This window comes from Carassius auratus, unplaced genomic scaffold (genome assembly GCF_003368295.1).
Source record: "Carassius auratus strain Wakin unplaced genomic scaffold, ASM336829v1 scaf_tig00033856, whole genome shotgun sequence".
NCBI classification, from domain to species: Eukaryota; Metazoa; Chordata; class Actinopteri; order Cypriniformes; family Cyprinidae; genus Carassius; species Carassius auratus.
Genome location: NW_020526107.1, coordinates 283,888 through 301,809, shown reverse-complemented (window position 1 = coordinate 301,809; position 17,922 = coordinate 283,888). Strand labels below are relative to the sequence as shown.

The window sequence follows — 17,922 nt, the reverse complement described above, 5'->3', positions numbered from 1 at the left end:
GGGGTTGTTCTGGAAATAAAGCAATTAAATGAACTCCAGTATTTGACCATACAGTGCTTCTGTTTTATGGAATGATAGAATAACATAATGTCATTCTTTCTCCTGACTTAATCACATCAGACAGATTTTGAGTTTGTGAGATTGTGGTGTGTGTGTGTGTGTGTGTGTGTGTGTGTGTGTGTGTGTGTGTGTGTGTGATCACATATGCAGACCCAAAAACCTGACAGAGTGATGTGAGCATTTCACCCTGAATGCACTTCAGAAAATGTGCCATTTATATTTAATCTCAAGTAATGAATATTTACTTAGCAGCAATGCTATCATATGTGGCCATTTAACCAAAGATGTCATGCTATGGTCAGACCTCTTTTAAACTGGTATACTGGCTCAAACTTGTATTGAGAACAATATAATATAATATAGTATAATATAGTATAATATAATATAATATAATATAATATAATATAATATAATATAATATAATATAATATAATATAATATAATATAATATAATATAATATAATATAATAAAAAAAAGCTGCTGGAAGTGCTTGATCTTAACTTTATTAAAACCATGTACGAAGATACATTCTACATAGATACATAGATAAAAATGTACTCAAAAGTACCATGGTAGTAACATGGTATTCTGTGAAGTATCATATATATAGTGCCTAAATATTATGATACTTTATACCATGGAATTACCATTGTACATGTGCAGAAACAACAGCTGCAGAATATGATTCTACTTACAGAAATGTAGCCTAAAAGTACCATGGTATTATATAAAGTAAATTACTATATTCATGCACCATAGTATTTACATAATACACAAGGTACCGTCCTACATATAATGCCTTGGTATTATTACCATTGTACATGTTCAATAAACAAGTCTACTATACTAACAAAACTCATTAAAAAATTACCATGGTATTAACATGGTACTATTCTATAAAATACCATATACTGTACTATGGTACTGAATAACTATATTGATGCACTGCACCATGGTATTTACATACTCCAAGGTAAAGTACATAACAGCATACCATGGTATTATTGCCATGATGTCTAATAAGCAAAACAGGCTACAGCATTACAAAAACATGACAAAAAAAGTACCATGATAATAACAGCATTCTATAATACCATATACCTATGGTACTGAATTGCTACTATGGTATTACAGTGCCATGGTATACGACCAATAAACAAAATAGGCTATACTTACAAAAATGTACACAAAAAGTACCATGATACTACCATAATGTTTTAGATGTACAATTGTAGTGCCATTGTTTACTCTGATGTACCCTATAGGGTAGATTTCAATGTTATAGTATTACCATCTGATATATGGTAAAGTCGCAGTACGTTGGATGTCATGGCATTTATGATATTCCCAGGTAGCTACTTGTTCTTCTGAAAACCTGGCATAACCATCGTACATGTCCAAAACACGGTAATACGATTCTGGTACGTTTTCTTATAGTCTACTGGATAAATAATTCTGTGTTCACGCCCACAAAACTCCCACCCACTCACCCACACTCTCTCTCTTTCACACAATCACGATCCTTGGCTTCCTCCATTAGTGCTTCAGGAACGTCACACGAGAGCATCCAGCGCATGCACGAATCATTATTTAACACAGAGATGGCTTTCCATCAGTCTGTCGGTTGGACGGCGGGATCGGCTGGTTTCTGCACGAACGCCGGAGCAATGGTCTGATAACTGCATCGCATTTCAGGTCCAGCATCTTTCTGAGGTGCTTCAGGTAAACGCTCGTGCGCTACAAGTGACGCTGCTCTACAGTCTCTGTCGCTCGCTTTGACTGTCTGTGTGTGTTAATGAGAAGAAGAAAAAAAATGTCACAAAGGAATGCCAAAAAAAAAAAAAAGATGCTTTAATTGTCCTTATGCAAGCATGTTTGATTTCGGGTTGCAATATGTTGTTCTGATTATGAGATTTTCCTGTCAGCTGATCTGTAGACTATAATTAAATGCTATTGGGAACTTGGCGCTGGCAGCAAATTGCCCTTTACAAGCTCTCTAGGTGTTTGAAGAAGCATTGACGTACAAAGTCTTATACTTGCATGTTATGTTTTAAATTTATTACATTTTTACTACAGCGAAATAATTGGCAGGCACCCTGCTGAAGGCCCCTGGTATTGTTTGATAATTACTCATTTCACTTCTTATAGTTTCAAAATTAGTTTGCATTTGTTAATTAAAATAAAGTTATGATAATATATAAATATTAAATGCAAAACTTAAAATATAGCGAACAGGATCATTTATTTTGATGTGAAATATAATGGCAGATTGCTTCACATAATAGCTTTATTCACTATCAGTGGTGTTATTGTTAACTATAACTAGATTAATTAAAATTATCTAACCTCAAAATCTTATTTCCAAAAATTCTTGGAAATAAGGCTAAAATAAAATATTTAATAGATTCATAATGCTAATATATACCTATAATATTAGATGAAAATGCCAAATTTTTATTTCGCATTTTTATTTCGCATATTTGAAAATGCCAAAAAGTTAATTCAAAATAAAACAGCTGTTATTGCCAGTGTAAAGAACATTTCATTGCGTTTCACAGACTATTAACCAATAATAGTTTCCAGCCTAGCTTAATAGTTTCATCCCAAGATGACATCTTTGCTGAAGGATGTCTCACTTATGATCACAAGAACTACTGAAGTAAAACATGTCCCTCTGTGTTTAACATCTCAGGAAGAGTTTCACAGCTTTAAGAACTGTGTGATGAAGACATCAGTGATGGATCTTAAAGTGGAACCTATGGACATTGATTACGACCAGCCGCCTCCTCTCCAAGTGTTCGCTCACACCTCGACTCTACACGGCATCTCTCATATCTTCTCCTATGAGAAGATCACGGCCAAGTGCTGCCTCTGGGTTGTGTTTTTCCTCAGCTCACTGACCTTCCTCATGTACGTCTGCATCGACCGGATTCAGTTCTACCTGGAGTACCCTCACGTCACCAAGCTGGATGAGATCACGACGCCCATGATGGTTTTCCCAGCAGTGACGATTTGCAATCTCAACTCTATCCGCTTCAGCAGGATCACACGCAACGATCTGTACCACACGGGCGAGTTGCTGGCACTGCTGAACTCCAGGTTGGTGAATGTGTATCAGTCGAGGGGCTGTGGTGAAGTTTTAATAATGAGCATGAGTCACTCGCTCAGTAGATTATGATCCCGTATTCCCCGGAAGAATGCACAATCACACTGGAGCGTAAATGTTTAGGGTGCTTTTATTGAACTTGAGAAACGGAAATGAAAAAGCAGAGTTCTGGGGAGTCCATGATGCTGAAGTCATGGTATCGTATATATATCTGTCACTCCTGCCTCTTCATCCTAAGTGCTTTTCTGGCAAATTGAAAGAAGCAGTATGATTATTGTTCATTTTTTAATTGAGGAAAGTGCACTCTTAAAAGTAAAGCTTCCAATGGGTGGGGGGGGGGGGGGGGTTGCATCAATGCCATAGAAGAACCATTGTTCCTTCCATAAAAGAGCCTTTCGGTGATTAGTTCACCCAAAGATGAAAATCTGCTGAAAAATGACTCACCCTCATGTCATCTAAGATTTGTGTCCATTAGAACAGATGCATATTCGGGGAAATGTTGCATCACTTGCTCACCAATGGATCCTCTGCAGTGGATGGGTGCCGTCAGGATCAGAGTCCAAACATCTTATAAAACATTACAATAATCCACAAGTAATCCACACCGCTCCAGTCCATCAGTGAATGTCTTGTGAAATTAAAAGCTGTATGTTTGTAAAAAACAAATCCACCATTAAGGTGTTTCAACTCTAAATCATCACTTCTGGCCAAAAGGTCACTAATCCACAATAACGTTTCCTTCAGACAAAAAATCCACCCCTCACATCAAAACCCATCAATATATGTATTTGTTGTGAACTGTTTTGGCTTTAAAACAGGACTTGATATGTGCAGATTTCTCTCCTGATTCAGACAAGACAACTTTTTCACTGGAGAAAACAATATTATTGATGTAGGACTCAAATGTTTGCCAGAAACAATTCAATAAAATCATCAATAAGATATTTTTTGTGACATACATGCAGTTTTTTAACAAGATGATGGACTGGGCTGGAGTGGTGTGGATTACTGTGATGTTTTTATCAGCTGTTCAGACTCTCATTCTGACGGCACCCATTCACTGCAGAGGATCCTTTGGTGAGCAAGTGATGTAATACTAAATTTCTCCAAATCTGTGCTGATGAAGAAACAAACTCATCTACATCATTGAGGACCGGGGGGTGAACCTTTCCTTTAAGAGGATTTTAATCATCTAAAGAGCGTTTTTCCAATATAAAGAACCTTTTATCCAATGGAAAGGTTCACTAGGTGCTAAAGGTTCTTTACTGAACCATAAATGCCAATAAAGAGCCTATATTTTTGAGTGTGACACGTTGACAGTGTAACGTCAGATGACATGGATCTCTACTGGAGGTGCCACTCCAATGGCAAAATATTTAAGTAAAATGATATCTTTGGCATAAGCATCAATATCAGCTTCCATCTGGCATTAGGAAGTCTTGATTGAGTTACTGCAGTGTTGTAACACCCGGCAGCTGTGAAGTGATGTGATGTGGGTTTGAATTGGACTTCAGTCATGCCTGCTTCTGCATTCCAAGTGCTCCTGCACTCTGACAAACACACACACACACACACACACACACTATCTCTCTTTTTCTCAGTTTTATTCTGTATTCAGTCCAGTGTGGCACTTTTTGACATGTTTACAGAGAATTAACCTTGAATATTTTCATCTTCCTGAAAGGACAGCTGAATAGAACATGCACAGCTTTGCTGCATCCAGGGAAAGGCATAAAATAAATAATGAAATTGTGCCATTATTTGAGCTCAGCTGAGTGTAGACAAACTGAGATTCAACCTAGAGTTCGCTTCTAAATTTGACATTTCTTTATCTGTGTAGCACCTCTTGCCATCGTTTACTCAAACTTTCCTTTCTTTTGTGGAACACAAACAAAGATGAAGAAGAATTTTGCAACATATCTTTTTATTTTTATTTTGATAATGTGACATACATCCTAGTGTTATTTTAGTATTATTTTATATCGTTTTTATTCATATTTGTTGTATTTTCACTTTAATTTGAACTTAATTTTGTTTTTCATCTTATGTATATTTGTCATTTATTTCAGCTTTATTTCTGTTAACAAAAAGATTTTTAATAGTTTTAGTTAATGATAAAACCCTGATTTGCCCCTTTTTTATCTGTGGAACACAAAAGAAGATTTTTTTTTCACAACGTTGATTGAGTTATGGCATTTCGATTAAGAATTATGAGTTAAATAAAAAACAAAAACGAACATAGAAAACATATGCATGGATAAATATTTCATAAAAGGATGAATAAGATGCATTTTGAAATTAGATTTGAATTTCATTTTCTTGCCAACTTTAACAATTAATAAAACTAACAAAAAACCTTGTTGAAATTAAGAGCTTAAACCAGGCTAAAGTTTGCTTGCCTTGACTGGTTTAAACTGGTTTAGCTGGTCTCCCATGTTGACCAGCTGACAAAACTGCTCTGAAACCATAAAACCCGACCATCCTGATCCGTGCAAACTGGTTTGGTGGACAGCTACAGACCACATTAGACTATCAGCAGGGATCCCCTTAATAAAAACCAGATTAAAAAAATGCATTTTGACAAATTTAACACTTAAAATAAAAGCCAAGTGAAGTTCCAGAAGAACCTTTAATATCCACTGAACTTCTTCAGTGCACTAAAGTGGAAAAGTGAAATGTTCTTCACACTAAGAAACAATGGTTCTTTTAAGAACTGTTCATTGAAAGGTGATTGTGGGAATTAAAAATGCTTCTTTTATGGTATCGCTGCAATAAAACCTATTTAGAACCTTTATTTTTAAGAGTGTGCTCTCATGTTCCTCTGGTTTTTTGTTGTCTGTCTCTATAGACATGAGATACGGGACACTCACCTGGTTGAAGAAAGCGTGATGGAGGTTCTCAAGAGCAAAGCAGACTTTCGCTCCTTCAAGCCGCGTCCCTTCAACATGTGGGAGTTCTATAATAGAACCGGACATGATATAAAAGACATGCTGCTCTCCTGTCAGTTCAGAGGTTCACCGTGTCGCCCTGAAGACTTCAGCGTGGTAAGGCTCTCTAGGGATACACAGTGATAAAGTTCTTTGAGCTCTTTTTCCTTTTTCAAGTCCATTCTGCAGCCCTGGTGTATTTATTTGATGCGAATCTCTCACGGAGCGCTGCAGGCTTTTTCTAGGTTTCAGCCAAATGCTGGGGTGTGATATTTGACAGTCCAATCATTTACGCTGCTGGGATCAAGTTTGTAGTTCTCGAGATTTCCCAGGGTTCCCATTGTGCTGCTGAGTTGTTTTATCGCTTTCATTTCGCAACACTAACAGAAAGGACCAAAGAAAATATTGTTTTCTTTTATGTGTCTAGCAACATGGCACAACCAGAGCTCAACTATAAGGATGTTTGCGTGCAGAGCAACAGCTGTTGTGTGAGCAGAAGTGCATTGAAATTTTATTATGACGCATAATCTGAAAAATGTGCCATTTGAGCAACTTTCTTATCCATCAAAGCAGAAGCAGAACCTTTGTTTCTTTAAAAGATGTAAACATGCAAAACATACATATTTATTATTTTAGACTTTTCACAGTGAATCATATCAGATAAAAACGTTTTGTTCACCAAAAATAAATAAAAAAATAAAAAATCTGCATATTCCATGAAGTCTTTCAAACACATTTGTGTATGTTTACTTTGGAACTAGCAAAAAAAAAAAAAAAAATCACAAAGAAAGTGAAATTTTTTTAATTATTAAACATTTTTTAAAACACTTTTTTTCTGTGAATTCTGAGTTTACACTTCTCAGTTCTGCCCCTTTTCTCAGAATTGTGAGGGGCAAAGTCTGAACTGTGAGATATAAACTTAACACTGCAAAAAAAAAGGCAGAATTATGAGATATAAAATAAAAATCATGAGTCAAATGTCTGAACTGTGAGATATAAACAAAGAATTGCGAGAAAAAGTCTAAATTGCAAGATATAAACTCAGATTTACAAAGAAAAAAGTCTAAATTGTAAGAAAAAGTCGCAACTACCTTAAAAAAAAAACATCCCATGCAGTAAACAAGCGTCTAAAATTTTCTTGTAAAACCTACTCCAATAATCTTGTTTTATTTACAACCATGAAAAATTATTTTTACAGTTTACTTCCCTTGCATGTAATAAAAGATACATGCATGTGCTAATCATGAAATACCATGGTATATATATCAGTGTACCATGGTACTGCCGTCCGAAACCACTGCTACAGTACTTTCTGTGTCTGTGAAGCCAGTGACTCAAAGCTTACTGTTTAACTGTAAGCGATGAGAGCAGATGTGAGTAGCAGCTCATTACTGAAAACGAGCGTTGGAGCAAGAGTTCACTATGACACTGTGAGGACCACGCTGATGAAAAGGTTGCTTTGGTGATGCAACCACGTTTCTCTCCAAGTTTCCATGGCGACATCCCCGTCTGAAGCATCTGAAGTCTTTTATGTGTGTTTATGCGTGCGTGCGTGTGTGTGCATTGGTGATAATGCCCTACTTACTCAAATGCCAACATGAGCATATTGTACAGGGATTTTTCCTTCTCTAAATATAAATGTTTGTATAACAGCATTAGAAGTTCCCTGATGAGCAAAGACTCTCCCGAAACCTCTGCATGTTTCTGATTCCCCGATGACTGTAGCTCATCTTCCATGCCAGGCTTTGAAGAAAGCCTACAAATTGCGATTGCTCCAGGCTGCTTTAAACTCCCACTACAGGTTCAAAATACCCTTCAGCCTTTAAAATAGGTCAGTGTTAAATACTAGATTTGGTGTGATGTGTGTGAGAGAGTGCCTGGGACAGTCTATTCTTTATCTCGGTCTTTACTGACTCAGTGCTTTGGGAAAAAATAGCACAGTGAATAGCACCAGACTCTTTTTTTGTAATTGTTAATGGAGTTTGAGGGATGGCTCTCCTCGGTCTGTCTTCATGGCCAGCCAGCTCTATTTTGTGGTTTTCAGCTCTGTGTAGCTACAATTAAATGCTTGATGGGTTTCGCTCTGGGAGGGGAATTGTTTGCTTCATTGGCCTTGAAATGCTGTTTATATACTCTCCAAACAGCTTTATTTGGCGCTTTCCACAAATAGGCTGCGCTTGGTGGTGTTTTTTCATTGGAGGCATAAATCTTATGTTTTTGTCATGTGACCTATTAAAACATTTTTTTTTTTAATTGAAGTAGCAAGTTCTTTAAAAAACATCAAATATTATTATTATTATTTATTTTATTTTATTTTTTGGCCTGTTAGAGGCCTTGACTTAATCTTCTGTATCCATAATTTCTATCATAATTTTTATTTACTCTGTTGAATTTATATTTCATGAATTGTAGTAAAAAGCTATTTTAATTATCATTCTTAAATTATTTTAATTATTTCAAAATGTAATATTTAGTTGTCTACTCACATTTTGTGCACAATAATTGTAATAATAAATAACATTTTAATAAATTAATAAAATAAATTGTCTCTTTATTTGAAATTGTAACTTCCAAAAATTAGCATGATATGGACTCTTTCTACAACATGGTGGGGGGGAAAATTATATATATTTTTTAATAATTTAATTTATGATGAATTTGCCTTATGTTTATACACTACCATTCTAAAATTGGGGGCAGAAATATTTTCTTTAAAAAAATTAATACTATTATTCAGCAAAGATTAATTAAATCGACCAGAAGTGACAGTTAAGACAAGTAGAATGTTACAAAACAAAATCTGTTCTCTTGAATTTTCTGTTTATTGAAGAATCTTTAAAAAAAATGTATCTCAGTTCCCACAAAAATATGAAGCAGCACTACTGTTTTCAACATTTATAATAATAAGAAATTATTCTTGAGCAGCAAATCAAATCAGCATATTAGAATCATTTCTGAAGGATCATGTGACACTGAAGACTGGAGTTATGATGCTGAAAATTCTGCTTTGTATCACAGAAATAAATTACATTTTAAAATATTTTCAAATATAAAACGGTTATTTTAAACTGTAAAAATATTTAAAAATGTAACTTTTTTGCTGTATTTTTGATCAGATAAACGCAGCATTGGCAGCATAAGAGAAACCAGAAAATACTAGTCAAAATCACACACTCCTTTTTTCCTGCACAGAGACTTCTTTAAAAACTAAAGTCAATATTATCAGATCTTCAGTCGCAGATGAATAAATTAATTAGCAATGAATAATCTCACATGGTAATGAGACAGTGATTAAAGTGCCTTTGCATGCTGTCTGTGCTTCCACCCCACGTAAATGATGTTTACAGTTAATCATGATAGTTAATTGGACTCCAGAGTGTTTGCCGAAGGAGAGAGCGGATGATGCTGGTGGAGGGGGAGGGGAGGTGTTTACATGAAGAATAAAGACCAGTGAGAAATGCACAGGCTATCAAATACTAACTGACTAATTTATGCATCTTTAACACAATTAGCCCATTAAAATGCTTTTCAGACGTACATTAAAAAGTTGGAAGTGACAAAATAATAAGGAACTGGCATTTTTCTAATGTTTTTAGCGTGCTATGCTGATGCAATAATTGATGCAACAGTTTGCATTTTTCAGATGTGAGCGATGCTTACCTGTGCAATGTTCAATGAATGCAATGTGTCTTGTTTTCAATTTATCAGCCTGAGAACATGATCATTTATATCAGTTTGTTTCTCTGCCTGTCAGTGTCCTCCATCTATCTTTCTCTCTGCTGTTTAATGATTTCTCCTCAGCTCCTGCAGCGCACAGGTCTCTCATATCACGCATAGCCATGATTCAGGCAGCCGGACTGATTGGAAGGGGAAAGAAATTCTACAGGGTTTGTGGCTATAGATGACATATCTCATCCCGTCCTGATGAACAAAACTACCCATGGTGGTTTGTGCTGGTTAAGCTGATTTCCCAAACTTGCCTATAGCTGACTAACCTTCGAAAAATTAGCCAAAGAGAAGCCGGTTCAGTTTGGCAAGGCTAGATGATCTTAGATAATAGTTGTTGTTTTTTTGCAGGATGATTTACATTAGTTATCTGCTATAGTGAGATGTTGGTATACATCTGTGCATATTTTTAGGATGTTGTGCAGGGATGGATTAGTAATCAATCGGACATATCGGGCATTTTCCAGGTGGGCCAACGCACTTAAGGGGCAGACAGAATGTTTTTATTTATTTATTTTTAATTTTTCGCCGAGGACCATCAGTACAATTTCTTTAATGCTTCTGAAAGTCCCTTTTGCTGTAAAATAAAATCACGTGACGCAGGACTGACGGGTCACAGGAAACCTCTCAGGATCTCCCACTATGTTTTCACCACAGTCAAACAGATGGAGTCGTGCTCAAAGAGAAATGTCTTGAAACGCTTTAAATGTTTAATTAACGAATCACAGAGAACACAGCGAGAGGGCCGAGTGCGGTGTGTGTTTGTGCGAGTGTTTCCGTGTTTCACACACTTGGATCTCTGTTTCCATAGGAACCGTCTCCCTTTAATAACTCTCAGCAGGTCTACAATGAACTTTTCTTTTTTTTTATTCCTCTCCTGCTCTCTCATTGTTTATGTCTCATGTCAGTTTTCAATAATTGAGCGTTTTACTAGAATTGCTACTCATGTAACTCCTGTAATACCTCTTTATTTCATTCGGATCATTTTAGTAAGGCTGCGTGTCTTTTCTGACAGCAATAATAAAGTGAAGCTGGAGGATTAAACATTATGGAAACATTAATACATTTTAATATTTGTATGCAAATGACTTTTGTCACTGTTTCGGGTAATGTAATATGTAATATAATATCAGGGTCTGGAAGCAAAAGCAATCAAAAATCTTGAGTAGAAATCATTATTTATTTGTCTCATGATCTAAACATAATATTTGTCAATTGATCAAAAGTGACAGTAAATATGTGTAATGTTACAAAAGATTTCTATTTCAAATAAATGCTCAAATATTAATCAGCTCAACTTTTTTGGTGGGGTTGCTAACCCACAAACTGAAATGTCAAGCCACGTCTATGTTTTCAACATTGATAACAATAAAAATGTTTATTAAGCATCAAATGATTTCTGAAGGATCATGTGACACTGAAGACTTTAGTAATGATGCTGAAAATTCAGCTTTGCATCGCAGGAATAAATTACATTTTAAAATATATTCAAATAGAAAACAGTTATTTTAATTTGTAATAATATTTCAAAATATTGCAATATTTTTACTGTATTTTTGGTCAAATAAATACAGCCTTCATGAGCAAAAGAGACTCACCGACCTCAAACGGCAATTTAAAAATAGCTACCAAATATATTAAATAAAATGTATACATATTTTAGTTACAGTGATACATAAACCATCTGTTGAGGTAGAGGTAGTGTTCCTCATAAACTAAGCTGACTTTTCCACATGCAAGCATTTCTCGCATTATCTTCATTTTGCAAAATAAAATATTTTTTTGTGTAAGAAGTACACCAAATTAACAATCTAGTACTTGTGTTGTTTCCAAAGCCCTGGCCCAGTAGAAATAAACAACACATTCAGAAACAAAACATTATTATAAAAGTCTTACATTAGTTTTCTTTGGTGTGTTTCAGGTGTTCACACGTTACGGGAAGTGTTACACCTTTAACTCGGGTGACACCGGTGCGCCGCTGATCAGCGTGAAGGGAGGGATGGGAAACGGCCTGGAGATCATGCTGGACATTCAGCAGGACGAATATTTACCTGTGTGGGGAGAGACAGGTGAGGAAAACCCCAGATGCACACTACTCCTACTGTATATCCTTCCGCTCACGCTCTCGTTTTCTCTCACAGAGGACTCGTCGTTTGAGGCGGGAATCAAAGTTCAGATTCACAGTCAGGACGAGCCTGCGTTTATAGATCAGTTTGGTTTCGGAGTCGCACCAGGATTCCAGACGTTCGTTTCTTGCCAAGAGCAGCGAGTGAGTGTCACATTAATACATGCTTTATATATTTGTGTTTGTTGTTTCTTTACTCTCTAGTACTATTTCTTTTTCAGCTGGTGTATCTCCCTGCTCCGTGGGGTAGCTGCAAGTCAACCCCGCCGAGCTCAGACTACTTTAAAGTGTACAGCATCAGCGCCTGTCGAACGGACTGCGAGACGCGCTACCTGGTGGAAAACTGCAACTGCCGCATGGTGCATATGCCTGGTGAGCACTGCAATGATTCCAGCATTACATTTACAGCACTTTACTCTAATATTGTAGTTACTGTAATGATTCGCTTCAGAAGAGTCCATCAGGTCCGTGAAATAGTGGACCATTTATTGTCCGTGTTGTGAAATTAAATGTCAATATGCTTTACATGATGTCTGTCAGTGTTGTTGTTGTTAACTAAAACTATTACAAAAAAAAGTTTTTTTTCAATAATTGAGAATAAAACTGAAATAAAATATAAATATTAGATGAAAACCTAAAACTTAAGAGCAACTAACTGAAATAGTTTGAGAGTACTAAAGTTACGAACACTAAAACTGAAATGACAAAAGCTATATAATACAATCTATAGAAATATAGCCTACTTAAAGTTTATAAAAACGACAACACAGAAAGCATAAAAATAAAAGATATTAATAAATACAAAGTATAAAATCTGATAAAGAAAAAAAATTGTCTATATCCTTCCCTTTTCTTATGTCACTTGACATAATGACTAAGTTCATTTTTAGGGTTTGAAGTGTTTATAAAGTGGGACAGTAAATTCATGTTACATAAATGCTTCAAACTGACCCTAAAGTCTTTAATAATTGTGCACAATCTAGATTTCAGTTGCTGTAATTATGCTTAACAGTCACATTTCTAACATACTAGCAGTGCCTCTAAAAAAAAGCAGAGTTCACAACTGCGTTGAAGTCAAGTTGATCAAGCGAGTGAAACCTAATTAAACCTGCTCCTGTCAAACTGCCACTGGCACTGAAATCTAATTTAGTTGATTACAGAAGGCTAAATTAACATATATCATTGTGGGATTTTAACTCTGGGCAATTTAAGGACTCTGTTATGATGCACAAGAAGTGCTTGAGGTTTTTAAAACTTATTATGAATTGAGAAGGACTGTGTGTTAAGAACGTTTTGATCTTATGATTTATTTTAGTAATCTTTTATGTGCTTTTGTTATTTTTATTAGTTTTTTTGGTCACACTTTCTATCTATCTATCTATCCATCCATCCATCCATCCATCCATCTATCTATCTATCTATCTATCTATCTATCTATCTATCTATCTATCTATCTATCTATCTATCTATCTATCTATCTATCTATCTATCTATCTATCTATCTATCTATCTATCTATCTATCAATCATACTTGAATGTATTTATTTCAATTAGTTGCTATGTTTCCACTTCTCATCCAGTATTTATTTTTATTTCAACTTTATTTAAATGAAAAAAAATGGTTTTAATAGTCATCTTTTGAGAAAAGGTGATAATTTAGAAAATTAAGAAAATGATGACAGAATTGATTTTTGAGCAAACTAAACTTAGACATGTACTGCCCCTGCAGGTGATGCGCAGTACTGCACTCCTGTGCTATATAAAGAATGTGCACATCCAGCACTAGGTAAGTAACTTTTATCATGAATCAGTGTCAGAAACACAGTCTATCCTTCAGACGAGCCATGATTTTAATGTTTACAGTGCTATAATTTACCTTGTTCTGGTTGCACAGATTTCCTGGTGGAGAGGGACAGTGACTACTGCTCATGTGAGACTCCGTGCAACATCACGCGCTACAGTAAAGAGATGTCCTTCGTGAAGATCCCCAGCAAAGCATCGGTCAAATATCTCGCAAAGAAGTACAGCAAATCTGAGAAATACATAACGTGAGTGTGCTATTTTTACCTTGCTGAAATACAGTTTTCCATCACAATGACTGTTTCGAACATTTCTTAAAGGTGCTGTATGTAATTTATGATTGTACTAAAGCATAAAAATGCCATGTTTACAGATAATTAGAGTTTAGAACTAGTTCACATACTTATTGCTGTGAAACACAATGCTACAGCCAGTTATTTCACTCTGAAATGTGTGTTCTGTGTCGGAATGGCTGTTTTTGTTTTGGTCTGTGTGATTCTGCTCATTGCCAATTCACTCAATAGGATTTCAATAGCCCCGGTTGCCAGTTGGCAGAACAAAATAATGTATTGCAGCCATGGAAATGAGCAACTTAAAGCTTAAACTGAATCAGAGATTGCAGGGTCTGCCCGACCTAAAAAGCCTCAGCACCCATCTAAAATGCTCTGTTACCAGAGGCATATTAAAACTGCAATAAATCACAGTTTAAAGCTTGTTGATTTCCATTATAAGCTTATCACTTTTTCCTGTTGTGTGTCCTTGATCTGGCAACTCACATGAGCATCAAGTATTACATACTGCAGCCTTAATTGAATAACTGTGTAGATACCAGTTCTACAGTGTGCTAAAAAGACAGAAGTGTTGGATAATGTGTAATTTGAATTGATAATCTGCCAAACTGGATTACCAAAAGCATGCTAAACCGTGTTGTGTTTGCTGTCAGGGAGAATGTTCTAGTGCTGGACGTGTTCTTTGAGGCTCTGAACTATGAAACCATTGAGCAGAAGAAAGCCTATGAGGTGGCCGGTCTGTTGGGTAAGTAAACACTATATATACAGTATATTGTACAGAAAATATTATTATAATTTCAAATTATTTTAATATATTTAAAAAAGGTAAATTATTTAGTTTAATTGAATAAAAGCTGAAATGTATTTATTTAAAGCTGAATTTTCAGCATCAATACTCCAGTCTTCAGTGTCACATGATCCTTCAGAAATCATTCTAATATGCTGATTTGGAAACAATTTTTCAGGATTTTGTTATGAATAGAAAGAACAGCATTTATTACATTATGTATTTACTGTCACTTTGATCAATTTAATGCATCCTTGCTGAATAAAAGTATTAATTTATTTCAAAACCAAAGAGAGAATATCACACACTTGTATAAGAAGCCACCTAGAAATTAGCCAAAACATTTTAGTGAATTTATAGCAACACCTTAAAATTGTGGCAATGCGTTTTGCACATCTCAGGTTTTCTTCAAGAAATGTAAATGTTCAGTCTGTGTGTTTGTGTGTTTTAGGTGATATCGGAGGACAGATGGGGCTGTTCATTGGAGCCAGCATTCTTACGATTTTGGAGCTTTTTGACTACCTTTATGAGGTAAGAGTTAGAACATAAAATGGCTGTATCTGTATGGCTGTGTCCTGTCAAAAATATTTCTGTTGGGTTTTGTGTGGGGACATTTTTATTAAAGGAATATTTTAACCACAAATGAAAATTATCTCAGCCTCATGACCCAAACCCACATGACATTCTTTCTTCTGTAGAAGAATATTATTCTGTAGTATTTTTATTCACTAAAAATATCTTGATACATAACCAACATGCCATGCTTAAATACACTGCCATTCAAATCAGTTTATTAGATTGATTTCTGAAGGATCATGTGACACTTAAGACTGGAGTAATGATGCTGAAAAATCAGCTTTGCATCACAGAAATAAATTACTTTTAAAAATATATTAAAACAAATAACTTATTTTAAATTTAAATAATATTTCAAAAACATTAGTGTTTTGACAGTATTTTAGATCAAATAAATGCAGCTTTGGTGAGCAAAAGACTGAAGATTTAAATAATTTTCATTTTGTAGAGAATTAGCCCTTCAAATACAAAATTACAGCATCTTTTTGTCTTCCTTTTTGTCTGTCAAGGTAATGAAATACAGGTTGTGCCGCTGCTCCAACAAGAAACATCACAACAACAACAACACTGATCACGGCACTGTACTCGGCCTGGATGACGTTAAATGTCACGTCAGTAAATTCCATTAACATTCCTGCAGAAGTTCCAGCTGTTTGCCTGCCAGTCGTGTCCAGATCATGTTCTACATTTTAGCAGATGGCATCACAACACCAGCACGGTTGTGTTTTCTTCAGATTGTTCTGGCATCTTATGGTTGTACTCTCTTTCTTATGCCTATGCGATCTTTGAGGATATTTCCAGAAATGTTTTGTGCTTTTCTGAAAAACCTGCTTTTGATTTATAAGGCAGGAATGTCAAAAAGGTTTGATATTAATTCAATTGTTTGATCTTTGTCTGCCTGGTCTTTTGCGTCAGAATTGCATCTGCTAGCTTGAGGGGTTACTGTATGTGTCATATTTTATTAATTCTGTGCATCTTAAAGGCTATAATATGGATGTAAATGCATTGTGACAAGCGATTCGTTGCACAAGGCAGTGTTCGAGAGAACACCACTCTGAAAGGAAGAGCTCACCCTAAAAAGAAAATTTGCTGAAAATGTATCTCACCTTCAGGCCATCCAAGATGTAGATGAGTTTGTTTCTTCATTAGAACAGATTTGAAGAAATGTAGCATTCCATCAATGGATGCTCTGCAGTGAATGGGTGCCGTCAGAACGAGAGTTCAAACAGTGAAGTGAAGTGAAAAGCTGCATATTTGTAATAAAACAAATCCATCATCAAGACTTTTAATATCAAACTGTTGCTTTCGGCTAAAAGTCCTCTATCCATAATTTTGCTTTCTCCAGGGAAAAAGTTGTGTTGTCTGAACCAGTAGAGAAATATGCATGGATCAAACCCTGATTCCAAGCCAAAACATTATTATGGACTATGGACTGATCTTTTGACTAGTTTAAAGTTAAAAAGATTTAATGATGGAAGTGTTTCTTACAAACACGCAGCTTTAGCTTCACAAGACATTCGTTGCTGGTCTGGAGTGGTGTGAATTACTTGTGGATTATTGTTATGTTTTTATTAGCTGTTTGGACTCTTATTCTGACGGCACCCATTCACTGCAGAGGATCCATTGGTCAGCAAGTGATGCTAAATGCTAAATTTCTCCAAATCTGTTCCAGTGAAAAACAAACTCCTACACCTTGGATGGCCTGAGGACGAGTACATTTTCAGCTCATTTTCATTTTTTGGTGAGCTGTTTCGTAAAGGCCTGTGGGTGCTATATGATATGAGCATGATATCATGGGCCCATGTCAGATCAGAGAGAGACTAACCCCAGAAATTCCCAGGGGTGCATGTGAGCTCTCCCAGGCTTCTGTCTGCTGTGTCATGTTTGTTTCGGGAGCTGGGATGTGTGTGCATGTCTGTCTATGTGTCAGTTAAAGTTGTGTGCCGTTGCTGTGTGTGTCTGTGTGTTTGCAAGCTCGTCTGAAAGTGCATGGATGTTTTTGTCTGTTTGTAAGTGTGTCTTTGGGCATGTACTGTACATATTACATGTGATCGATCATTTCTGGAATAGATGAGGAAAAGCTGAAAGCAACAGGGTGTCAGATATTTTTAATCAGGAAATGAAGTATTTTTAAGTCTGTGATGCATTAGAATGATTTGTCAAATGCTAGCAGATAGAACACAGTGATTTGTCGTAGATTAAGGTAGCTTAAAAATATTTTTTCATGTTTGATTTACATTTTAGACACTATATTAATCTAAATACAGGTCTGGTTTCTTTTCAGAAAAACCACACAATCGATTTTCAGTATTTCCTAAAAAATAAGGATTGTCAAATAGCAACAGTATTAATATATGAATAAAAAATTTTCAACTGATACATTTCTGGATTATTTTGATGTTTATCATGTCGTTGTGATAAAAATATGTTTTTTTTTTTTTTTATGAATAAACATGCATAAAATTAATATTGGTCCTGGAATATTTCTGTGTGTGTCTGTACAACTTAAGATGTAATGTTGTGC

The 17,922-nt window shown here is 35.6% G+C and overlaps 1 protein-coding gene across 1 annotated transcript; it reads left to right on the top strand.

The window, feature by feature from the left end:
* The first annotated feature begins 1,557 nt into the window (after positions 1–1,557).
* Positions 1,558–17,002, top strand: LOC113081338 (acid-sensing ion channel 1A). Its single transcript, XM_026253429.1, has 11 exons — positions 1,558–1,783; positions 2,754–3,160; positions 6,016–6,211; positions 11,742–11,889; positions 11,962–12,089; positions 12,167–12,317; positions 13,675–13,731; positions 13,840–13,993; positions 14,689–14,780; positions 15,274–15,353; positions 15,908–17,002. Exons 2-11 carry the CDS (start codon positions 2,784–2,786, stop codon positions 16,025–16,027), a joined length of 1,503 nt encoding a protein of 500 aa, XP_026109214.1. The 5' UTR covers positions 1,558–1,783; positions 2,754–2,783; the 3' UTR covers positions 16,028–17,002.
* The last annotated feature ends 920 nt before the right edge of the window (positions 17,003–17,922 follow it).

What these genes read in the sequence shown, in the direction of transcription:
- LOC113081338 (XM_026253429.1), top strand. Translation starts at nt 2,784, where the DNA reads ATGAAGACATCAGTGATGGATCTTAAAGTGGAACCTATGGACATTGAT. An exon ending in ATGTGCACATCCAGCACTAG is followed by an intron (nt 13,732 to 13,839) that starts GTAAGTAACTTT and finishes CTGGTTGCACAG; the next exon opens with ATTTCCTGGTGGAGAGGGAC. An exon ending in TTTTTGACTACCTTTATGAG is followed by an intron (nt 15,354 to 15,907) that starts GTAAGAGTTAGA and finishes TTGTCTGTCAAG; the next exon opens with GTAATGAAATACAGGTTGTG.